Below are 16,996 nucleotides of genomic sequence, written 5' to 3'. Positions count from 1 at the left end.
TCAATGTTTCCTTATTCTTCATAACATTAACCAGTTCCTTAGACCTTTCTTTTTTGTTTTCCGTCAACTGATCTTTAATTATTTCTTGCAATCCAACCATCTCTGCTTCCCTCGACTCAGTCCATTGTGTTTTCTTCAGTTCCCACTCCCTTTCAAACCTTTCATTCTGCTCACTGATCATTTCCTTAAAGTCATCTTTCTCCTTTACTACTCTCCATTTTCTCCTCCAACCGTCGCTTGTATTTTTCAACCTCCACTCTCAAGTGTGCATTCTCATCCACCAATCGTTTTTCATTTTCCTCCAGTCTCTTAACTCTTTCCTTCAAAGCCTTGCGGAATTCTCTATCCTGCTTCTCCTCACTCCTCTGAACTTTTAATTCCTTCACCAACTCCTCAAATCTCTTCTCCAACATTACCAGTCTACCTTGCATTGTTGCTCCTGTTGAAGATGGACTCATGTTTTGACTGGCCACTTTCCGTTTTGCTCCCTGGGCCTCATCGGCATATTTTGCATTTGTTAACTTATTTCTTACCGGTCTATCCATTTTATTTCACTCTTCCTGGGAGCATGTGGGTGTGTGGTGGTGTGCACTGGGGGCCAGGCCTGGTAGCTACGTGTGTGTGGTGGGATGCGTTGGCGGCTGTTTGACTGGCCTTTGTGTGGTTCCCGCTCTGTCGTTTGGAGTGCAGAGGTTTCCACACCTCCGATCACTCTTATGTACACGCCACCAGGCTACGTTCACTCTGTACACTCGTTCGCTCGCTCTGGTCGCCCTTTAGTACCAGTTCTCACTCCAAGCACATTGCTTAGCGTGTGGAGTGTTAGTTAGATGCCACTCTGAGCAGGAGGCACGTCCGCTCTCCATGGAGCGCGGAGTGTGTGTGTGTTTTGCGTATATAAAAGTGTTTTGGGGCATGCACGGCTGTGTAGGATTGTGTCTGGGTGTGTGACAAGACTGAGCATTAATACCAAAACACCACCACCACCATGACTGTCTGCTGAGCAACCGGTAAAACCAAATACTATAGTATTTGGTGGACTGATGGTTGTGCTATAGCACAACCATCAGTCCACCACCACTACCACAAGACTGAGCAACCAACCAGACAGCAATTATGCAATACCAAAATTCACCACCACCAGTGTGTGTGTGTGTGTGTGTGTGATGGGAGTACGTGCATGTCTAGTATAAATGTTTATGATAACTATCTATTAATACATCTATTATTAATGAGATACTTTACTTACAGAAATTTCACATATCAATTTTTTGGTTATTGTGATATCTTTTTTCTATGGTTATTTGGCTAAGCAGTAAATATTAAATTGTATCTACTATATAGTAGTTTTATAGCGTGTGTTTGCTACTTAGCATATCCTGTGGAGGAAAAAAGAAAAAAAAAGTATCTGAAAGGCAGATTATGACATTTTCATTATTCTCCATTTCTATCGCCTCTATTCTTGATATATGAGTACTTTTGACAAAATACCAGGGTGAATTTTTAATACGTAGGGCACCATCATAAATAGTAAACCTACCTAACAGCTGCGCGGGTTGGGAGTTGCCAGTGGTAGATCTCAGCAAGATACACTGTTACCAATATACCTAAAGAACCAAGGAGGTTATATTGAAGGGGACGACAAGCGCCTACCCCCTGTACTAAAATAAAAAAATAAATAAATAAAAAATAAATAAAAAAGTGAAGCCAGTGGGCGGAGCTTATAGGGCGGTGGGCGGAGCTTACGAGCGCAACTTATACACTTATAACTTTTGTAAAGCACATTATTCCTTATCATGTAGACCTGTTACTAACGCTGTTAATACGAAATATCTACAATATTGAAAGAAATATAGCAGGCCGTTTCTGGAAGAAATTATGGCAAAAGATTACTTTTTATCTTTTAATATTTCATTACAGGGCAAACACCAAACAGTGAAGTAAAATTTCAGTGAGTGATGTTTTTACCAATGCCCTACAATGACATGAAATCACTCACCATTCTAAATAAATGCTAGAGAGAGAGAGAGAGAGAGAGTATTTAAGTTAAGTGATTGATGATATACCAAGAAAAATCAACCTTCAGGCCAGCTTTCACCTGATAGTTTATTTTTCCTTCATTTAAATGCACATAGGCTACGTATGTACATGTTTGCATCTACATGCACATGTATATATTTTCACATGTGTACATGACCTTGTTCAGTAATACGTACATCAATTTTGCTCCAAAGACAGCGTCCCACCTCTAACCCATGTCCACCAAAGCTGAAAAACACTATTATCTCATTTACATGTATGATTTACCGGCTAAATTTTCGTGGCACAGTATGCCAAGACTATTGCGAGTCTATTAAGGTCACATTTATAGTAGACAGCCTCAAAACATGGACACAAGACAGAAAAGTAGAAGCGTAACTCGGGCATTCCCACGTATTTTCACTGTGGTCGGCAATGTTTTGGTTGTAAGTGTGTAGGGACAGCAGCGGACCAATAGCTCGCTGGCTTCACTTTTGTGACATCATGCCGCCTTCTGTTATTCTACCTCCTTCAACCTCTCTCTCTCTCTGTTACACTATTAGAACGTGTGGGTGTGTATATGATAGAACTCTCTCTCTCTCTCTCTCTCTCTCTCTCTCTCTCTCTCTTTGCTGTATTCAATTATTAATGCAGCAATAAATGTATCAACCAATCAATCAGTCCCAATATTTTTACAATTCAAAGGGGGAGGTTGGGGCGAGAGTTCTTTCGCGATATTAGTAACAGTAACAGTGTACCTACATCTGGTTGATTGGTGATCGTTGTCAATCCCCAACCACACCAGCTGAGAGAGGTGACGGGATGTCTGTACTATGGTAGTACCCAATGTGCCTGTTCACATCCCATCCACAATTTTTTTTTTTTTTTCCAACCTCTTAAATATATCTATAGATTGGTCTGTCCTCTAACTCAGTCATTGTCTCTTGTTTCTTTTAGTTATTTTGGTATCACTGAGTCTTGTTTTCCTGGGATTTATTAGATTGGCTGCTCTCATTGTATCTACAACAATCAATCATCATTTTCATTACAAAATGTACAACAGGATATAAAATAATCAAGTGAACACTTAAATATATTTATATCACGCTTCTCATACAGTCAGCTGAGAGAAAGACATAAGTATTCTTTAGGGAGACAAAAAATACCCATTGACATTTTACAGTAATTAGAATATTATACAAACGAGCACAGTGATGTTTGAAGTGAAAGAAAATTTGGCACAGTAGTCCATGGGTTGAAGAGGTCAGCACTGTTGCTGTGTGCTTCCTGGTGACCTTCCTTCAGGCATAGTCACCAAGAGACAACATTGGGGATCATATATGTCAGAAGAAGCTGGGCATTAGACTCAAGGCTCCTTGAGGGAAGAAAATAGGCTGAAGGTTCAATCATGCCACTTACAGGCTCAGGAAAGATATTGAACTGAGGTCAGGGGTGATCTGAAAAGAACTTGGGGTGGCTATCTGTAATGGGATGACATTATCTGCTCCTCTGCACCAATTATGAGATGCAGAAATGGCAAGAAGCAGAATTCTCAAAAATCAAAACTGCTTGGGGCTCGGTGGTGTTCCCTCATGTATGACTGGGACACAAGTTCCATCTTATCACCTGTAACCTGCATCTCAACACCCAACCTGTTCACACCCATCCAACTCACCACAGCTCAGCAGTAAACATGCACACAACATCCACTCCTTCTTTCAGACCAACATTTACAAATAGAATAGTTATGGGAACAATTCATTTATCTATTAAAATGTCTATCAATCTACAGCTAACATCAATCTCTTTGGCTTAAGATCCAAACTAAAGTTATGAAAATGCAATTAAGTACAATACCAATGACAACATGGATGATTGTATTACAGGGTGGGGTTACAAGGGATAGGGATGAGGTGTTGTGTATCCAACATAGGCTGGGTGCTCTTAATTGGAACAGGGAAGAAATAAATTCAAGAATATGGTGCTCTATCCAGTTATATATGTTTCCCCAGAGGTGCTGTATGCAGACAAGCACCATGGTGAATAGGACTTGAGGAATATAAGAAAGGGTGGGAAGGAATGATGATCCTACCAGATTGCAAATGCATACAGAAAGAACATATCCTAGTGAAATACTTTGTACACAGCATTTGTTTTGTGCACCAGCCCTACCCTAGAGCACCCAGATGATGAGGAAGGGAAGAATACTGATAATCACTGTGAGTCACGACCTAGGGTGAGTCGAGCCCAACACGCTGGGCCCTACTTTAAGCCGGACTGTGGTAAGTCAGGGTTTCACAGGGTATCTCAGTCCTGCAACTTCTCCCTGCAGCTACTGTCCCTCTGAAATGCTACCAATACAACTTGTTTTATGCTTACAGAAGTTTATAACAGTGCATCCTCTGCTATAAGGCCCTACTTTGAAAGCTAGGTAAAATGTGTCCATTCTATGTATTAATGGCCAATTGGCATGACTGGGTACACAAATTTCTTTGAATGAGTGTAATAAAAAGCAGATTTAAGATAAAAGCTTGCATCAAATATTTTGATAAACGATCAATAACTTCTGTAAGATTTCAGCCTATGGCAGCAGCACAGCCTGAAGTAGCAGGGCAGGGTCTCTTGGTTTACAGTGCCTGCCTCTATTGAGACCTGGCAAGGATGAGGGAGTGGCAGTATAATAATAGAACACTCTTCACCTCTTGACGGTCACATATGATATTGTAAGGGTAGGCAGACATTCTAGATACTTTATTAGTATCTTCAAAGACTTTATGAAAGGACATTAATAAAGTCCTTCATATTGAGTATAATTCTACCACAGATTACTTCATTCTAGATGATAGAATTCAATAACAGTGGCAGGAAATATTTAGTCCAGTTTCCGAATCTCACCAGGCTATCAGTGACCACTCTGACGGTGTGATGGAAAGCCACTTTCCACTGCACACTGTAGAGTAAATGTTACTGACTGCAATTCTAATGAACACAAAGTGATTTCTACATAGCATTATTGGTGGGCACACTGCTTGCTTACACTTTTAATCAAGCAGGCCAACTAGAGCAACAGCAGAGAAACAGAGTTGCTTCTGCTGTGCATATAAGTATTTCCAGCTTGGAACATGCAGTAGCCACTCAAAAGTCGGACTACAGCAAAGAACAAAAAAGCACTTCTCACCTGACCAGGATGCTTGGTCTCTTTTGTAGTCTCTCAGAAGCTAGTACACTTGTGAGAGGCTATCATTAACAGTGTAACTGGTCTAGCTGGGTGGTAGGTGCAATACACTGGCCCAGCTACTTGGGTGGAGCCTTTAATGACATACTAGGTGGCTGCAGGTTATCTGCCCATGACCGTCTGCTGCACTGCAAACAAACAAACATTCCTGGCTGTGCTGGCTTGTTAGCAGCTCATTAGACATCTATCTACCTAACAATGCAGATTTTGACCACAACAACAAACAATGGGGACAGCAAAACTGCACACTACAAGATTTGATTCTTTTCTACCAGTACATTATCTACTATCTTTGGCCTTGATGCAATACCAATATTATTTTCTGGGCTATGAGATATGGTAATGAGTCAAGAATGATTGGAGAACACTGCCTTGGTGGTGGGTGTGCAGAGGTGGATGCAGCACAGGAGACTGTGCCAAGCTTGGCCTAGGAGTCAGGAGTGACTAACAGGACCTCTTCTGACCCAGGGCCAAACAGTATTGCACACAAAGACAGCAGGCACAGTTTGTGCTGCACAGGCCAAGAGTGTGGACTGAGGCACTCAGCAATCACAGTGGCATCAGCCACCTGGGGGAGACGGATAACTGAGTGTCCTCCACGTTGCTCACTCACCAGTCACAACTTATTTCCTTCTTTGTGCGAAAGACGATAAGGCAGATGACAAGAATGACTGAATTTGCCAGCTGGGGGCCTCACTCATGACTGGACCCGGGCCCCCAGCGGCTCACTGACATGCAGCCTGGATCTCTGCCTCTGGCCATGCCAAGGGGAGCAGGCCAGACGTAAAGATCAGGGTTAGGTTCCGTGGACACACACCAGTACGGGGCAGAGAAGTATCGAGAGATACTGGGGGAGACTTGCCCTGCACTCTGCTGTCCACACATCACAACAATAACATCACACTACCCAATGAAATAAATAAATAAATAAAAAAAAATAACAGAAAAGCATGAACCACTGGAAGATTGACTGAAGACAGACTGGTGACAGGTCGCAGCATCAGTGGTGCAACACAATTCTAAACCCAAGCCAGGACTTTTACTCATTCAGAAAGATGCAACAAAGCAATGCACAACAACTAAGATGCCATTTGGTGCATGTTTCTGAACACAATGGGTCAGAATGTGTCTGTATTCTTTGATTTTACACATATCAAATAGTAAAAACATATAAAATAGAAGACTACCCAAGCTCGTATTTTGGCTGCCAGATTCACCAGATATTGCAATATTTCACAGAAAAGGTGGTCAACTGGATATCCTAGATTTTTTAATATTCTACTATCACATACCAATACATTAAAATAAATTTTTAGACACATACCTATGGCATAAATGCCTCAATAGTAAAATTAAGGATATAACCATGCAGTGTGTTTTTTTTATACCATCTCAATCCCCGGAACAAAAATTGCTTAGTTACTCAATTGATAACTCAAAGTTATTATGATATTTTTCTTTCCTTCTAGGTTAGAAAGTAGACTACAAGAAACCATGAACATATAAGTCCCATAAATGAGTTTATTTTCATAACATAGAAATCAAAGCCTGAAAATAAGATTGTCTATTGCCAACCAATTCATTCTGCATAGACCTGTTCAACGTCACAGAGACCTAACAGAGACCTAGCTAATGGACAGTAGCCATCCTGACTAGTAATATTTAGTCTAAGGGCATACCATGTTCAGGCTATAGCAAGACACAGCTTAGGAATACAGTAATAAAAGCACTGCAGCATCCTCGGGCTATTTTGGTCTTGGCTGCAAATTTTCTTTTTTTCTCATAAAAAAAATAATAATAATAACTGTATACTTTCCTTGTGAACCATTAACCTCTGCAGAGGTGAGGTGAAATGTGTGTTAAGATTTTGTGCCATATAAAGTCTCTAAAAATTAAAGAGCTTGGTACACCCAGCAACTATATTTTGCTCTATATAATGATGCTGGTCGCATAAACTAAGGTAACTATAAAGAAATACCATAGCAAAATAACAACAGAAAAATACTAGGAGTAAAAAGCATGGTAAATCAATAGATACATTGCAATATAGTGTTTTGAGACGACACCTCTATACCGTGAGATGAAGCTGACCCACTCCTGAATTAAACCAGCCAGCCAACACTGAAAACTCACGAGATTGGGTACTCTCCTATTGACAGATACTATGATTCGTATCATTTAGGGAACCTAATTTTGTCACATTCATTGTTAATCAAAACTAATGAATGATACATGCTTTTTTGTCTATCTATGAATATTCCACACCCAAAGACTGGTGTATGGTGCTGTAACATTGGGGGAAGATACTACATGATGTGTTAATTGAATAATAATGGCCTGTGAATCAGCAGGGAAAACTCTCAAGGCTGCGACACTCACACCATCGCCACCTGTTACTTGACACATATGCTCAAACACACACCAACATTCAGGGGTGAGGTGGGATAGGTAAGGGGTTCTTCCCCTTCTACTCTGCACGGAGAATTTTGCACATATGTGTACGTACATCATCTTTTTGGTTTCCTGTATCATGTAAGGTCATTATATCTCAATTGGAACTTACTTGCTTGCTTGCTTCTTCTTTTCTTTTTTTCTTTTTCTGATGGTGAAATTCATTAGTGATCTGAGTTCATATGATCATTCATCACATTGTGGACCTTAATCTGTTCTATCCTGAATATTAATTCATAAATATCTTTTTATAATAGCTCTTGAACTGCACCCTCAATCTTAATGCTGAGGAAGTTTAGTAATAATTAGACATACCACAGTTGTATGTCATTTCAAAACTACAAAAAGCATATTACTGTCACATTGGCTACAATAGTATAAATCCTCCACTACTGTTTCTGTAGATATGTGAAGGGATCAGCATTACAATAATTAAATAATGTGCACCTTGTAGTAAACTCCATTTTCTCATTTCACATAAATAAAATACTGTACCCAAGTACTAAATACCTACTAATCCCTTCACATGTGAACTTGCATTGGTAAATAAGCAAGCCCACTGTTGCAGCCTGGGATGAACAAATGCAAAAGGTAAGAACCTTTAAATAGTGTGTTTTCTGCACCTGAGTATATATTTGCCTACTAATGTTGCTGTGGCCTCCTGGTAGACAGTAGACTGAACACTACTGCACTTTCAAATCTTCCTCAACAGACGACTTCAGTGGCTGTGAGTGTTCTAAAGATACTCAATCCATTCTTTGTGCACCACTTTTTTAGCAATATGCTTTTATAATAACCAAGATAAATATATCACTACACAGTATTTCCACATGAAGACAATAATCTTAAAAAATGACACAACCCTCTTCATTTGTTCTGCCCCCAAGTGCAACTTGTCATGTCCTAACGTCAGGCATCAGACTAGCAGTGCTGAATGAGTTGGAGCACTTTACTTCATCATTATAAACCTGGCATTACAGATACCAAACATGTTCCAGGTTTTGTTTAAAGTACTCTTACTTCTCTTTAATTCAAATCATACATATACCTGACTCCTATCTACTGGTCAAAAAGTATTCATAATGTCAAAACGCCATCAAATTTTGTTCCCTCATGCAGAGAGACATCGACAGACATTTCCATTCTTAACACTATTATAAGAAACAAGCAAAATAAATAAAATAACAATTGGTCACTTCTTTTTTGTAATATTCTTCATTTTAACTTATTCCGTATAATATTTGCAAAACATGATGCACTAAAAAAGTGCATCATAGTAAATAGTAACATCTGTAATAAAAATTTATCTTATACTTTACACACACAAAAAAAAAAAAAATGAATAAATAAAATTTTCTTTCATGAAATATTCTCTCTCTCTCTCTCTCTCTCTCTTAAAATAATAAAAATCAATAAAACTTTCACAATTTCAGTTATTTCCATAAATCTTTATGAATTCATTTGTCAGGGATGAGAAAAGAATATGATGCATCCATTCTTTGTTGTGCTTATTGACATCAAAATTTTTGTGCAATTAAAAGGGTTAAAAAAATCATTCTTTGTTTATATAGCTTTGATCACTTTGTTAATTTGTAGCCTCCAATGATAGAAAACTCTGGCTTTCCAAATTTGGCATACCATCATTCTTGAAGACAATGGTACTTTGTACCTGAAAAGTGAAAGTCTGAGTGAGCTCCTCTAGAATAAAACAAACATGGATATATATATATATATATATATATATATATATATATATATATATATATATATATATATATATATATATATATCATCATCATTTTTGTTTAATGTTCACATTTTCCCTTTTATGGTGGGGTTGAAAGGCTGATGATATGCTTTCAATTATTAGTGATCTTCTACCATATATATATATATATATATATATATATATATATATATATATATATATATATATATATATATATATATATATATATAATTTTCTTTTTTTTTTTTTTAGGGGGGTGGCAGGAGGCTGTTGAGTATGCTTGTGTTGTTGAAGTCTATAGCAACTTGAGCATTATTCTTTTTTGAAAGGAGCTTTTGTATTTTTTGCACAAGGGTGCATTTGTCTGCTTGTAGATTCTGGAGGAGTGCGCCAAAATCCATATTGCTCTCGAGATGTCTTTCGGTCCTGCCTGGACCATCTTCAGAAGAGTGAGAAGACTGGGCAGGTAGAACATCTTATGACTACTCGTGGCGGATGCAGTAGGTGTATGGGGCTGTGAGAGCCAATCAGCTTGCAGCTTGGCTGGGGCTAATGTTTGGAGGGCAGAGAAACTTCTGGTTACTGTTGGATGTTGATAGTAGGTTTCACTAAATATATGAGCGTAGCTTCCATCATCCTGAGTCTCTTGATGTTGTTAACTTTTTCGAGGATTTCAGTGTTTTGCTCCATGTGCTTTCTCTTGAGCACGATGTCGTGCTCGCTGACGTAGTGGCGGCATATTGTGCCATCTTGGAGGTGAGCAGTGATCCTTTTTAACAGGGCTGTAGTTGTGAAGCTGATGTACCTTGAATTTAGATGACTACAGTCATCAACAGTGCATTTGTGTTGGTACACAATGTTTACTTCCTGCAAGGGGCTCACTGGAGGGAAACAGCTGTTTTGCATGACTTGTAATATATGACACAAGGCTCAACCTTGTCCTTTCAAAAAAAAATAATGCTCAAGTTGCTATAGACTTCAACAAGAGACACACACACACACACACACACACACACACACACACACACACACACACACACACATATATACAGGTAACTCTTGATTTACCTGTGTTCAATATACGCATTTTTGTTAATACGCGACCGAAAAAATATTATAATTAATTAAATTTGCGAGATTGGTTTGCTTATACGCGATTTAGCCCAGCATGTTAATTTAGCCAAATAAATAGAGTATTTTGTTCTAACTTTTTTGGACCACATCCTGCATCCCCCTTATTATCTATTGTTTCTTATGAGAATTACAAGTTTGTTTTATGCGAATTTTGATATATGCGATGCCTCTTGGAACACATCTATCGCATAAATCGAGTTACCTGTATGTATATATATATATATATATATATATATATATATATATATATATATATATATATATATATATATATATCCAATCTTGTATCTATTCACTCAACCCTCTGTTATTGAGGGTTCTACATCACACTAAACATCTCATAAAAATTTAATATTTCCAAATGAACAACCACCATCATGACTGAAAATTTCTTGGCAGATAATGAAATGTTCATCATAATTTTAAAATCCTTTAAACAATAAAAATTTCCACAACATATAACCAGATCATGTTTGTTGCAAATTAAAAAGCAGCTGAGTCCTGGGCTTACCACCCAATAATTGTGCTGTTGTCCAAGACACTACAGCAGTGGAGGTCTTTGGGCACACACACCATACACCAGATGTTGTCTGCAGGACAACTACTGCCACTGTCTCACTCTATAACAGCTGAGGGTTGAGTGTCTGTACCATGTACATAGATGTATTTACTTATCAATCTATTTATCTTGAACCTGAGCAGTCTCCTCCATAGTATAGGCCAGCTGCTGACAATTTGTTACTAATATGCTTAAGATTTACCAAAGCACCATTCAAATTACAAATGATTTTCTACAAATCAAGTTACAACAAAATAATATAAAATAGAATCAAACTTACTCTGCTGCACTTCTTTAGGCCTGAGAGGGTGCAGCTGCTGCTGGTTTGAAAGCTGGGTTTATACACGAGAAGCCTCTAAACTCATCTTGGTTAATAGCACGAACAACTTCTTGATTTATTGGTGTCAAAACAGGGTCTTCCTTTGTAAACTCTGCATCGAAGTTCACAGCATCTTTGCGTCCCTTCTGTAAAGCGCAACAACATTCTCCTGTGTAACTTTCTTGGTATCCTATGTATAGCATGTTTGATTTTTCCATATCCAAACAGTACACATGAGCAATTCATCGTTTGGTTAAAATTGTGTTAATATAAGTATTTGATAACTCAAAGTATGGTTTATCAGAATATTTCATTATTACATTGTGAAGGAAGAAAACAAGCTACAGAATCAATGCCCTACTTACAACTTTGGGTGTGAATGGTGGCTTCACTTTGCGCTGCTCCAGAGCTTCCCAATCAATGTCACGGAAGAATTTGTGGTTCCTGATGGCCTGCTCTCCACCACGTTCCACCACACAACCCAACCGCCTTGACGGCTCCTTAGTCATGAACTGCATGGCACAACAAAATGAGTAAAGGAATTAAAGCATATAGGAAGTAATAAATGCATGTGAAAGCCAATGAGAATCCAAACTTCCATAACACCAAAGATACAATGAGCAGACTACAGTGTGGTATTTGAAAATGTGATAAAGAATAGAATAAGATTTTACTTCCAAAGGGTCAAAAACTTAATTAGCTGTTGGATCAAAATTATAATCATAAAACGGTCAATCTGAAAGCCATGCATACTAACGTATTGACAAGTTGTTATACCACCATCTATAATTTCTTATATATGACTTATTTCACTGACAAGTCAACACTTACTCCTTTCAGAATGGAGACCGCTTCCTTGGAAAGCCACACCGGATACAAAACCTCCTCATGAAGAATACTTTCAAACAGATCATCTTCATTATCAGCTTCAAAGGGTGGTTGTCCTGCCATCATTTCATACATCAGGACACCAAGAGCCCACCAATCCACACTAGCCCCATAATCCAACTCTTTCAGAATCTGTGGAAGATGCTCTTGGTGCAGTTAAAAAGTAAGTGAGGTAACACAATACAGTATACTCTCATACATCAAGACACTAAGAGCCCACCAATCCACATGGCTCCACACTCCAACTCTTTCAAAATCAGTTGGTTAGGTTCTTAGTGCAGTCAGCAAGTGAATGAGTTAAAGAGAATACAGTGTCACTGAAGAATATCTTCTCAATATGTTTTTTCTTTCTTCTGCAGTCTCATTTTGTCATTTTCTGTGTATCTATCTGCTGTGATGACCAACGTATAACAAGATAGAAGCTGTCACTAGTCTCTCTCCTTGTACCTCATTGCTGCACACACCAGCCCTCTCACCCTCCCACCTTTAAACCCCAACAGTCACAGTGAAATACACCTTGACATAGTATCCTGTACACACACCTTGCTCTCTCTACCTACTGGTTAATACAATCATAATGTCACTCTAATAAGGATTCCCTCTCTCTCTCCTTCACACTTAATTAAAATGACAACAATGGATGAATGAGGACCATAATATTATCTTTTTTCTGTTATTCCTATTCTGTCCACATCTCTAATAGAAAAATTAATTAGTAGAATTCTCAATCATTCATTCCTTTCCCTGGTAAACTCTGGAACTCCCTGTCTGCTTCTGTACTTCCTCTTTCTTATGACCTGAACACTTTAAATAAGAATGTTTGAAGACACATCCTTTTTTTTTTTTTTTTACAAATAAATAATAAACAAATAGATAGAATAGATAAAAAAAAATCTACACATCTTCCAATACAAGTTATAAGCAAATAATAATTTTACTCAGCTGCACAACAAAAAATTACATATATCTATCAATTTATTCACCCTAATCTCCATGTTAAGAGCAGTTTATCTTTCTGGCTGTCCTTAACCTCTTCACTCCAGGCAACAAAAAACAGCTCCTGGCGTCATATCCAGACTGGGTCGAGGTGGGGAGATACCTGACTCAGAGGCAGCTCTCTCTCTCTCTCTCTCTCTCTCTCTCTCTCTCTCTCTCTCTCTCTGCTGCAGAAATAATGATGATAAAAAGTTTTCATAATAGGTACGTACATTAAGAGATAAGCTCATGCAAATTTTGGAGAAAAAATTAGTTTGCTTTCTTAGGGCCATTTTCTGAAGATGACAAGAGAGAAAATGTAATTTTTTATGGTAAACTAAGTTATTTGTACCATAAAAAAATAAAAATAACAAATAAAATAGAATTATTTCCAGTATGACAGATCAATACTTATCCTGGTATAAGCGAATCATACACGTTTATAATAATGATGAAAATTAAGTATGCCATCACATTATAAATGACCTACATTCTGAAAGATCTCATACAGTATCCGGGAAAAAGAACACACCATCTTAACAGAAAGCAGCCATGACGTAATATGTGCATCATCAGATGTGTCTGGAGCGCCCCAATGAGGAAAATACGCGTCACCATGTTGAAGAGGTTAAGATTGAATAGGTCAATAGAAAACAATAAGGATAAATATTTACCACAATGAGAACAGCAGACACACACAACATTGCCTTACCTCAGGAGCTATGTAGTCTGGAGTCCCACAGAAGGTGGAGGTTGTCACACTGTCCTTGATACCTTCCTTGCACATGCCAAAATCTGCTATCTTACAATGGCCTTCACTATCAAGAAGAATATTGTCTAATTTCAAATCCCTGCAAGAAATACAAACTTTCTTGTACTCAATGAACACAACTTGCTTCACATATGAAGTAGGTTATGCAATGCAATGCCTCTTAAAGCGTCAGAAACTTTCCTGTATCTAATGAACACATATCTTCTTGTATGAAATAGTACATGGTAAGTTATGAACTACCTCTTCATGCCTTAACATATCAAGAGTATGAATTACCAATTATGGTCTAGTTCATCTGTCTTTAGATCTCATCAGATTATCAAGAATGTCATGTTTTTTTTTATAGAAAAAGCTGAAATAATAAAGGAATAAGTTTCTTTTCACTATAGTCTTGGACTCACCTGTAAATAACACCCATTTTATGAAGGAACTGTAGAGCCAACGTGACTTCAGCAGCATAGAATCTTGCCCTTGGCTCTGTAAACTTTCGGGCTTTTTGAATCTGGAACATGAGATCACCTCCATTCACGTACTCCATCACAAAGAACAATCGGTCCTGCAAACAAACAAGAAAACTGAAATTAGGCAGAGTTCAGTCTTCTAACAATCAGTTCTTAAGAAAAAGAAATAACTGCAAGAAAAACTAAAGTGCATATTTTTAACAATCACAATTTTTTAAATCTAATACTTTTCTTGTTCAATAAACCTGATACTTTTGTTATTCAATAAATCTATAAACACTTTTGTTATTCATTAAATCTCCTAATACTTTTATTATTCAATAAATCTACTAATACTTTTGTTATGTAATGCTTTTATGTGATAAAAATTTTAGAAACATGAACTGCCTCATCACGTTCAATTCTTCAGACTACATGAAATCTAAGCCAACCCTTACAATTCATAATATAAATTGATCTTCTTAATCTGGTGCAATAATGTTTAATGAGTTATTTCACAAATTCTCTTCATCTACTGCTCTTTTTTCCTTTAAGCTTCAGATACTGAAAATCAATACCTATCCTTTAAACACCAGTGTGTGTATTTACCTAATTGTATTTACCTAATTGTAACATACGGGAAAAGAGCTATGCTCGTGTTGTCCCGTCTCCATATCTATTAATGTCCAGCTTTTTCTTAAAATCATGAATATTCCTTGCGTTGACCACTTCCACATCTAAACTATTCCATGCTTCCACCCTTCTATGAGGGAAGCTATATTTTTTCACATCTCTCCTATAAGTGGCCATTTTTAGTTTTTTCCCATGCCCTCTCGACATTCTTTCATTCCACATACACAGATCTTCCCTATCCATTTTTCCATGCCAATCATCACTCTGTATATTGCTATCAGGTCTCCCCTTTCTCTTCTGTTTTCCAGGGTCGGAAGTTGCATTCTTTTCAGTCTGTCTTCATAAGTCAAATCTCTTAAGTCAGGCACCATTTTTGTTGCAGCCCTCTGTACTTTCTCTAGTTTCCTTATGTGTTTCTTTAAGTTCGAGCCCACTGTATTGTTGCATATTCAAGCCTTGGTCTTATCATTGCAGTAATTATTTTCTTCATCATTTCTTCATCTAAATATACGACGCCACTCTTATGTTCCTCAATAAGTTCAATACTTCTCCAATTATTTTGTTTATATGTCTCTCTGGCGATAGGTCATTGGTAATTGTCACCCCAAGGTCTTTTTCTTCATGACTGGTTTTATGTCTTCATTTCCTATCTTGTACATACTCCTGATTCTTCTTTCACTCTTGCCAAACTCTATTTTCTTGCATTTTGTCGTGTTGAACTCCATTTGCCATGTACAGCTCCATTTCCATATTCTGTCCAAGTCTTCCTGGAGTAGTTCGCAATCTTTGTCACATCTCACTTTTCTTAACAATTTTGCATCGTCTGCAAATAGGCTCACATAACTGGACACCCCATCCACCATGTCATTTATGTAGACCGCGAACATTACTGGTGCCAACACTGATCCCTGTGGAACTCCACTCTCCACCAAGCCCCATTCTGATGGTCTGTCCTTAATTATTGTTCTCATTTCTCTTCCTACCAAAAGTCTTCCATCCATTTTAGTAAACTGCCATGCACTCCTCCTACCATTTCAAGTTTCCAGATCAGTCTCCGGTGTGGTACCTTATCAAAGGCCTTTTTTAAATCCAGATATATTCCATCAGCCCAACCATCTCTTTCCTGTATTACATCTATCACCCTCGAATAGTAACATATCAGGTTTGTCGTGCATGAACGCCCTTTTCTAAAACCAAATTGACACTCACAAAGTATGTCATTTTTCTCCAAGAAGTCTGTCCATCTATTCTTCACCACCCTCTCACACATCTTAGCTACCACACTTGTAAGTGACACTGGTCTATAGTTCAATGGGTCTCTCTTGTTACCTGATTTATAGATTGGGACAATGTTAGCTCTTTTCCAGTCTTGGGGCACTACACCTTCCCTTAATGAGGCATCAATTACTTCACAAACTTTTTCTGCCAGTTGCTCCCTGCATTCTCTTAAAATCCATCCTGATACCCCATCAGGTCCCACAGCTTTTCTCACTTCTAAACTCCCCATCATATTCTTGATCTCCTCCACAGTTACTTGAAACTCCTTCATAATCCCTTTCTGTTCCATTACCAGTGGTTTGTCAAAAGCAGTCTCCTTTGTGAATACCTTCCGAAAGCATCCATTCATAGCCTCTGCCATTTCCTGGGATCTTCACTGCATACTCCATTTACTTCTAAACTTTCAATACTTTCTCTATTTTTGATGTTGTTGTTCACATGTCTGTAAAAAGCCTTGGTTGGTCTTTACATTTATCAATTATATCCTTTTCTTGTTTCTTTCTTTCTTCTCTTCTAATCAACACATATTCATTTCTTGCTCTTTTGTAACTTTCCCACTGCTTA

General features: G+C 38.0%; 1 protein-coding gene across 2 annotated transcripts in view; it reads right to left on the bottom strand.

Moving 5' to 3' along the window:
• Positions 1-3,099: 3,099 nt before the first annotated feature.
• Positions 3,100-16,996, bottom strand: part of LOC123513120 (protein kinase C-like) — a 103,347-nt gene continuing 89,450 nt past the window's right edge. For both annotated transcript variants that reach the window (XM_045270001.1, XM_045270002.1), the window contains 6 exons: positions 14,483-14,637; positions 14,022-14,160; positions 12,278-12,466; positions 11,812-11,958; positions 11,408-11,592; positions 3,100-9,374 (listed from right to left, as the gene is read on the bottom strand). In XM_045270001.1, the coding sequence (XP_045125936.1) occupies positions 11,422-11,592; positions 11,812-11,958; positions 12,278-12,466; positions 14,022-14,160; positions 14,483-14,637 (801 nt within the window). In that variant the 3' untranslated portion in view covers positions 3,100-9,374; positions 11,408-11,421. The remainder of the gene's footprint in view (positions 9,375-11,407; positions 11,593-11,811; positions 11,959-12,277; positions 12,467-14,021; positions 14,161-14,482; positions 14,638-16,996) is intronic.

This window comes from Portunus trituberculatus, chromosome 35, assembly GCF_017591435.1.
Source record: "Portunus trituberculatus isolate SZX2019 chromosome 35, ASM1759143v1, whole genome shotgun sequence".
Lineage (NCBI taxonomy): Eukaryota > Metazoa > Arthropoda > Malacostraca > Decapoda > Portunidae > Portunus > Portunus trituberculatus.
This window is presented reverse-complemented; position numbering and strand designations above follow the sequence as displayed.